This window comes from Monodon monoceros, unplaced genomic scaffold, assembly GCF_005190385.1.
Source record: "Monodon monoceros isolate NGI ecotype Baffin Bay Population unplaced genomic scaffold, NGI_Narwhal_1 Contig1465_ctg1, whole genome shotgun sequence".
Lineage (NCBI taxonomy): Eukaryota > Metazoa > Chordata > Mammalia > Artiodactyla > Monodontidae > Monodon > Monodon monoceros.
In genome coordinates, this window is record NW_021697319.1 from 1 (window position 1) to 9,345 (window position 9,345).

The 9,345-nt window shown below is 41.6% G+C and overlaps 1 protein-coding gene across 1 annotated transcript; it reads right to left on the minus strand.

Annotated features, from left to right (window-relative positions):
• Positions 1-4: 4 nt before the first annotated feature.
• LOC114886707 (protein diaphanous homolog 1-like) lies at positions 5-9,339 on the minus strand (the record flags this gene model as incomplete). The annotated part of the gene is made up of 11 exons (XM_029207979.1): positions 9,314-9,339; positions 8,406-8,469; positions 7,086-7,225; positions 5,759-5,867; positions 5,189-5,299; positions 4,746-4,864; positions 3,962-4,078; positions 3,218-3,333; positions 2,624-2,688; positions 1,514-1,693; positions 5-376 (listed from the first exon to the last, which is right to left on the minus strand). Coding segments are annotated over exons 2-11 (1,341 nt in total), but the record flags the coding sequence as incomplete, so codon positions are not given.
• Between the last annotated feature and the right edge of the window lie 6 nt (positions 9,340-9,345).

The window sequence follows — 9,345 nt, forward strand, 5'->3', positions numbered from 1 at the left end:
GTGGGGGGATGCAGGCACCCCCAGGCAGAGGAGGGGGTGGGGGGATGTAGGCACCCCCAGGCAAAGGAGGAGGTGGGGGGATGCAGGTACCCCCAGGCAGAGGAGGGGGTGGGGGGATGTAGGCACCCCCAGGCAGAGGAGGAGGAGGAGGTGGTGGAGGAGGAATGGCCCCACCCCCAGGAAGAGGGGGTGCGGAGGCTGTGCTAACCTCTCCTGGTAAAGGGGGTGAGGGGGGACTGACAGGCCCAGAGTCACCAGGTAAAGGAGGGGCAGGGGGAAAAGTAGCACTGCTAGGAGGGGCTGCAGCAGTAACTGCAGTGGAGAGTGAAGCCACTTCTTTCTTGGCATCTTCCAGTTCCTTGGACAGCTTGGCAACCTACAGAAATAACACCAATGGGAGTACTTCTCACTCCACTTCAGGGACCACTGGGGCTGGAAAGGACCTAAGAAGTTACTTAATCCAAACTTCTCACTTTACACATGAAGGGAGTGAAAGGAGTCAGACAGTTGAAAGGCTCCACCTAAAGTCACATAGCTATTTAGTGACAGAGACAAAACTAGAATTCAGGTTCCTAGTTCAGTATGCTTTGCATTAAAACGGCAACTTCAAAGTTTATGTTAAACTCTCCCTTTGATTAGAAAATGCAAAGATCGGGACTTCCCTGGTGGCGCAGTGGTTAAGAATCTGCCTGCCAACGCAGGGGACACAGGTTCAATCCCTGGTCCGGGAAGATCCCACGTGCCACGGAGCAACTAAGCCTGTGCACCACAACTACTGAGCCTGAGCTCTAGAGCCTGCGAGCCACAATTACTGAGCGTGCGTGCTGCAACTACTGAAGCCCGCATGCCTAGAGCCCGTGCTCCACAACAAGAGAAGCTACCGCAACGAGAAGCCTGCACACAGCAACGAAGAGTAGCCCCTGCTCACCGCAACTAGAGAAAGCCCGCGCGCAGCAACAAAGACCCAATGCAGCCAAAAATAAAATAAATTAATTTTTTAAAAAAGAAAGAAAATGCAAAGATCAAGTAAATCAAATACTCTAGGTACGTAATTAACATATGTGCTATACAGGTAATTATATAACCACCTAGGTGATCAAGTTATCAAGTATCACAGATCATATAAATATCTATAACTGCAGAGAGTGTGTGGGCATAAATCTGTCCACAGATGACTAAAATAAGAGAAAAATAGCAAATATGAGAACAGTTTGTTTAGTATTTACTCCTAAATTTATTAGAAGGCTATTATCTTTATTTCTGGGTAGTACTGTGACTCATTTATTCTTTGTGTTGTTCTGTATTTTCCAAATTTTCCATCTTATGTATTACTTACTTCCAAAACAAAACAGCTTATGATTTTAAAAATATGTGCCATCTAACTAGATTACCTATTAGTATCTGAACCCTCCCTGGGAGTAAGATGACAGAGTCCTCCTGCTCCAACACAAGCTCACTCTGAGGCTGCTGATGGCAGTTACAGGTCACTCTGCCTTCTCTGTTCAGATATTACCTCTCCTGTGAGCTGAGACACTTCTGCTTCCAGGTTCTGTTTCTCTGTGGCAATTTTTTCCTTTTCAGAACCCAATGCATCCTTTTCTCCCTGAAGATCCTGGAGCTTCTGCTCAAAGTCACTTTCCATCTTTTTCATTTCCACCTGTAGCTCATGTCGAGCTGTTAACTCTGAGTCCAGCTAGAGGAGAAAGAAATCAGGCTCCCAGTAAGCTCTCCAACTCAGCAAAGGCCAGGTGTTAGTCCCCATAATTTACTGTTTTGTGCTAATCCTTGATCTGTTGAGCTCACTGACCCAAGGGATGCCTGGAAAAAAGGCCACCATGATCTCGACCTTAAAATCAAGGTTAAAGGAAGGGGAAGCCAGGGATTATCTCCATAGTCTATCTATACTTGGAGTTATTTTAAAAAACAGCAACAACTAAGATTTTAAAGACATTTAACCAGGACAGCTAAGGTGCACAATTTTGATTCTCAAGGATCAAAAACCTATCGACAATAGGAGTCCTTGGGCTTCCCTGGTGGCGCAGTGGTTGAGAGTCCGCCTGCCGATGCAGGGGACACGGGTTCGTGCCCCGGTCCAGGAAGATCCCACATGCCGCGGAGCGGCTGGGCCCGTGAGCCATGGCCGCTGAGCCTGCGCGTCTGGAGCCTGTGCTCCGCAACGGGAGAGGCCACAACAGTGAGAGGCTCACGTACCGCAAAAAAAAAAAAAAAAAAAAATTAAAAAAACAAACAAACAAAAACAATAGGAGTCCTTAATCAAAGAGAAAAAGAGAATTCAGACATATTCCAGTTCCTGTTGTTCTATGGATAAAAGGCCTGAGTCGCCAAGCAAACCCAAGTGCTGTCAATGTTATATGAGAGTGTCACCTGTCTTTCCTCCTGCTCAGGGGCCCAAGAACTGTGCAAACTCACGACTGACTAGTTCCTCATGATCACATCCACACCACTTTCTCCACTGAGTAACCTACAGCAGAAAGGGTTCCCCTAGGAACTGCTACTGTGTGCTGAACACTGAATATATCACAGGTAACTGTTTCACATGTCAGAAAAATCAAAATCCTTAAAGAAAGATATACGCCAATTATTTTTGATCTCTCATACATACCTTTTTTTCCAGCTCTGTAGCTTTGGCTTCAGATTTCTCCACCTTTGTTTTATCAATCATTTGATCTAAAAAGAAGGCGAACAGTCAGGAAGTCAAGTTCCCAATTCTCGTATTCCCCTCTCACTGCCTAAGCCCTTCTACATAACCAAAGGGCAGTCTTTGTTCTTTTTGTTTATTTTTCTTATCCTTCTTAATGTTCTGTACTAGACAAAGAAATGGAACTTTCAGTTAAGTTCAACATATAATTTCTGAGTGCCTGTTATGCAGTGAGGCCACCATGTCGGGTGGCACAGAGAACGCCTACAAGTAATACTTATGAATCTCTGGGACCAGCAGGAGTAGCAGACAATAGCTGAAGTCCCTTCAAAACATGGGGTGGTGTATGAGACAGGATAAATTTTTAGAATTATGTAGAAATAAACTAAAGGCCTATATATTCCTAGCACAGATATTGGTTATATCACCTAAGAAAGGGTGAAAATGGAAATACCAGGGGCTAGAAAAGTATCTTCTCTGAAATTTTCACTGAAAGAAAGATGCAAAATGAAAGATAGAAGCAATGTTTTATGGAACCAGACAGAAAAATATGCTTACCAATCAATCCCTCAATATCAACCTGGAGGTGCCGGCACTTGAAATCAGGATCAGCCCCATTCTTGTGCAGAACTATCTGAGAAATACATTCTTCAATCAACTTATAGTACTGCGGTCTACAGAAGAAACAAAATAAGGTTATTAAAGGAAAACCAAAATAAAATTTTGGTATTCAGGATCAAGAAAGGTAACTGCTTTGACAGCAGAAGGACCTGAGGATAAATGTTCTGGAAAAGACCTTTTCATAAAATTAACAGAGTATTGCTGCCATGCTAAGAAATCCCCCTCTTCCACATCAGCTACCCCATCTACTTCAGATAGTCAAAACTTCTTGCCATCTGCCTCCGAGTGCAAATCCTTTTCCACCTAAAATTCGAGCTTGATCCTGCCTGTGATGGATACTACTATTGCTGAATCTCTACTCTACTGCTTGAATCTCATGTTCCAACATCAATCAACTTTAAATGGCTGCCTTCCTTTGCTATCATCTTCACTCCACCCCACCATCCCATTCCAAAAGAGGGAGGCAGTTCACCTTATACACTCTCATCTCTTCCACAGAGATGCCTTTCAGTTGGATTAAAGGGACAACTGGCAACTCCCTTTATGTCTGAAACTAAAAATGAACTCTAATCCATGTCTTTGTCTTTTCCTTTTCTCTCTACAGACAATCTTCGAATATAAGAAGTTTGCACTCTCCACTTAGGCTCAAATTCAAAACTTCCCACAGGTATACCACCTTACCTGGCCTCATAGTCATTTCGGACTAAGAGTAGGTGTTGCAGGATGGACAGGAAGTGTTGCTCTGCCTTTGAATCCTTCACTGTGTTTAAGAGAATCTGGAAGACTTCACTGAAGTCAGTGGAAAAGGAGAAGAGGCTAAGGAAAGCATATATTTAGAAACTATGTTTGACAGGTAGCTTGCCCAATTCTCGGGAGAAGTAGCAAGATGCCACTTCTATTCTAACAGCTGTTCCTCCTGTAAACCCTGCCCTAAACTTTAAGCTCTATAAACTTTCTTTGGCCAGGGGACCAGTGAGTCAGGGGGTACTATACACAGAGATAGAAAACTCCTAGTACTTGGCTTGAAAATCGAGCAGTAGACAGACACAAAAAGGTAACTGCCTCAAAGTCACTTGTGGCAAGTATCAATAGGTAACCAAATTATTCCCCGTCAGTCTCATGGAAACATACAAGAGAGCAAATTACAACCTCACTCCCTGACTTGTCTATGTTCTCCCAAAACCAGCTCTACATCTTAATAAGCTAAGCTATCATGTTCTAGGAGGTCTATACTAATTTTGATGGCTGCTTCCATGTTGAGCAACCCTCAGGTCGCCTTTCCCAACTTCTCTGGTCCACAATGACGTAAATATATCCAATGGCAATCAAAAGGCACCTGCCTAATCTACAAAGACAGGGCTAATGCCCTCGTGTAAGTCATCAACTCCACACCATTCCTTACAGGGATCTACAACTGAATGCAACTGAATGTCTTGTGTCTTCAACCCAGTCAGTAAAAGGATATTCCATCTCCATTCGAATGTCATCCAGACGTCCCTTCAGGTCATAGGAATCCTCTTCTCCTTGCTCATCAAACACATTTAGTTGCACTTTCATATCATCATTTTCAATCTCTCGAAGGTCCTGTCAACAGCAAAAGTATAGGCCAGGGAACCCAAAAGTGTCCTATGCTGGTTAAAAACCCAAACATTTCAACCTGGTTTTTTTGTTTTTTTTTTTAAATTTTTTAAATTTTGGCATGCCGCATGGCTTGCGGGATCTCAGTTCCCCAACCAGGGATTGAACCTGGCCCACGGCAGTGAAAGTGCTGAATCCTAACCACTAGACCACCAGGGCACTCCCTCAACCTGGTTTTTAAACTGAAAACCAAAGTCTTCCCAGGGATGATGGGGTTATAAGAGCAGGAAGGAACCAGCCCAGCCTTTCTAATGAAGTGTTGCATCTCACCTGCAACACCTGATGCAGCCCCAAGCGCATCAGTTCGCTTCGGATGTGAACTCGGAAGTCAAGTTCTTCAGCTGGTGTGATGAGAGCATTGATCAGCTGCAGGCATCCCACCTAAAATAAGAAAATTCAGCAGCTGTGTCAATGTTAACTCCTAGAGATCAAGATTCCATTCTCTTTACATGCATTCTGAGGCCCCCAAATATAACCTAGAAGATTCAGTACAAAAACTACAAGAATGACTTCCTTATATAGAGCAATACAACTTGGTTTAAACACAGGTCTGGAGAGTTCAGAGGTCTAAAGGATTCCAGAGATTCTATGGTATAATTTGTTCTAGGCCTTGTTTTTCTAGCTTGTAAATAAATACCATGACTTTTTTCCATCTCATAATGAGGAAGACAGTTCTTTCTCTGCCTTCTTGGAGAGAAGGGTAATCATTTTCCCTTCAGAAAGAACTCTGAAATATATATCATTGGCAACCACTCCATGTGTTCTCTTAAAAGGTCAAATGAACTTAAGTCTTTCTATCTTGAATTCTACTTTTGGGCCAAGTTTCATAGGTATACATGCCTTGAGAGCAAGGGAGGTCCCACTTTTTAATCCATCCAGCAGTGGCTGAAAACGTTCCACCTCATCCATTTCAGCTCTTTCTGTCATCGCCTCCAAAACTCTTTCATTCCTGCCAGAGAGTATGGAAAGGGAGAGAATTGGTTGGGTGCTCTGACACAGACAGGTACACAACAGGTATATTATACAGAGGCATAGATCAGTTAGGAAACAGACATTATCAATGTTCTGGATTTCTCACATTCTTCTTCTCATCACCTGGAGCAGAGGCCAGATCAACAGGAAACTAAGGACCATCTCTTCAGAAAAATGCACTCCCTAAAATCCGCCCCAGACTCCTACCTATATTTACCAAATTAAGACCCCTGTTCTATGGCATATAAATTGGTACAACTTTTGGAGGGGCATTTAACAGTACCAATTTTTTAATGCACATAACATTGGCTTACTTCTAGAAAATCTATCTAACATAAACACATAAATATGAAATAATATATGTACAAAGAATATATGCACAAGAATTGATAATAAAATTTTTTATCATCTGGAGCAGGGGTCAGAATGTGCTAAAAAAAATTCTACCTAAAAGTCTAGCAACGAAGGAATCATTAAATTATGGGACGTACAGAGTATGAAATGCTAAACAGCCACTAAAGATAATAAGATAGATCTAGAAGTACTGCCAGAGAAGAATGTCCAAGAGCTACTGTTAAATAAAAAGAAACAAGTTGAAAAGAATGGTGGTATGATTTAGCTTTTGTTAAACCAAACCCCTCCACAAAAATAAAAATCTATCCTATACATGAGATTGGTTTTATAGGCATAAGCCATCTTTCCTTAATTCTAAGAAACCATCTTTTGGAGTGGCAGGTGTGTTAGAATTTAGTAAATATTTGTCTGTGCTAGAAAATGATCTATGAGACTGTACCACACCATTAACAGTGGTTACCTCTGCAGAATAGGGTTTGCCAAAGGGATGACGTTGTTAAATTGTACCTCATATACTTCTATGTTGTTTGAATTTTAAAAATAATGGTGTGTTACTTCTGAATTTAAAAAAAATGTAAAAAGAAACCCTTGTCCTAGACAATACAGACATTAATGGAGATCTAGGAGATCCTGCTGTACCTTTGATAACCAGTGGTACATGCAGAACAGCTTCCATCTCTTAACAATCTTTCTTAATTATTAAGATACACAGTGTTCATGTAAGAAATATAGTCTTACCTAGTATTTAAGACTAAGTGGACACCCAAGCAACTTAATATTCCTCTAGACTAAGGAAGACGATAAAAAAAAATAGAGAAGAAAAATAATTCCAGTCACATACATGTCTTCTGGCTGTGGTAGGATACAAAGAGCAGAAAGCAGCTTAGCTGCATCAATCATCATGTTGGGAACAGCAGGATCCATGGCTCTGACCAGCAGCAGAATTCCTTCTTCTGTCTCCAACATGGTCTTGATTCCAAACTGGTAGGACAAAAAGAGAAAAGGAGGCTTAAAGATGAGAGCATCTAACCAAGGACAAGGTTACGGGTTCTTATGGATTGAATGGTCCTCCTCCCAAAATTCGTATGTTTAAGTCCTAACCCCCATTACCTCAGAATGTAACCTTATTTGGAAATAGTGTCATTGGCAGGTGTAATTAGATTACCATGAGGTCAGACTAGAGTAGGGTGGGCCCTTAATCCCATATAACGGTTATCTTTATAAAAAGGGGAAATTTGGACACAGATGTGCACACAGGGAGAACGCCATGTGAACACAAAAGCTGAGATTGGGGTGATGCATCTACAAGCCAAGGAATGTCAAAGATTGCCAGCAAGACACCAGAAGCTAGGAAACAGGCATGGGACATAACCTCTCTCACAGCCTTCAGAAGGAGCCAACCATATCAACACCTTATCTTGGACTTATCGCCTCTAGAACTGTGAGATAAATGAACTTCTGTTGTTTAAGACACCCAGTTTGTAGTACTTTGTTATAGCAACCCTAGCAAACTAATACAGGGTAGAACACTTTTTCCAATATAGCTAAACAGAAATGAGCATAGCAAAATAATTTTCTAGCAGACACAACAGAATTCTATGTCTTCCAAGAATAAAAGCTTTGATTCTTATGTTTCTTTTCAATGTTCCCCCTAAGCCAGTGGAATAATTATAACAAAATTAAATAGTGAGGAAGACAGATTTGCACTGAGGAACAAATAACTGTAGGATCCCTAAGTTTAAATACTAAACAGACAAAAAAAGAAAAAGAGGAAGAGAGAGAGAAAGAGAGAAAGAAAAAGAAAGGAAGGAAGGAAGAAAAGATTGTAAAGTAGGAATAGACTGGGGAAAAAACAACAACAAATAAGCAGAAAATAAAGTAAACCTCCCAAAAATAATAACTACAGGTCAGGAAGTTTAAGAATTAGCAAAAAAAGTATAAACAGAAGAAGAAAATTAAGCCTATCCTCTGAAACAGACATTACAACTGAGGGAAAAGATCCATAAAAGTATGTGTATGTGGTGATCAAAAAGTTACGGTACTAAAAGGGAAAGCTAGAAGCCTTGAACCCCATATTCCTAGGTCCCTTTTTGAGTTTGCCAACAGAAGAGAAAAAACAGCGGTCACGATGGGGGTTGAATGAGAATGGGAAATATCTTACCTTGTTGTTCATAAAAGCTTTCAAGCAGCGGATGATCTCATGCTTGTTACGGCTATCGTAGCTTCTGCATGTAGAAGACATACTCAGTGAGGTCCCTTCATTCTATACCCCTCCCCATTTGACTTTTCAATCTTGTAAACAAGGGTCTTAGGAACACTCCCAACTAGTAGCTGAGTAAATTCTAGCACATAGCACTCTACCCTAAAACACTGGCGAAAAGAGGTAGCTGAAGAAAGAACCATTGGTTAATCCTCTCATAAACCAAGAATTCAGTATTATATTAAAATCTTCCCTTTAACTCCCTGTAGGCTCCTAAGGGCTAAATTCTATCAGGATAACATCCCACCTATTACTGCTTGCCTCACTGCGTCAGCGGTTTCAAGTCTGTACGTTCAGGAGGTAGAGGTCCTGTGTTTTGTTTTGGAAAGATCCCAGGAAGTAGAGAAATCATTTTGGGTCAGGCTGGCTTCAAGGTAGCCTAACCTAAGACAGTGCAAGGTATCCCCAGAATTATTCCAATCCTGAAGACTATCATAAAGCTAGTCCCAAACTGATCAAGTGTATTATAAGACTTCCAAATGAGATATGACCCAGACCAGATCACAGGAGAGCTTTAGACTAAATCAGACCCTATTTCCAGACTGGATAAGAACCTGTGCTGGGAGACTCACAATCTTATGTGGTATATATCTTGTGTTATTCACCGTGAAATTTAAGTTCCTCCTTTCCCTGTACCTATAATCATCCTTCATTCTCCGGTCACCCCTACGATAAACCCCATTCTCAGCTAACAGCATAATATCCTAGTCCATAACTTTCCATTTAACTGCCATTCTCTCCTTTAGAGCAAAGAGCCAAGTCCTCTACTACCCTCCACCTAGAAGATGCCAAGGCTCGGAAGTCCTCACCCAGCAGTCTCCTCTTTCTCATCATGAAGTCG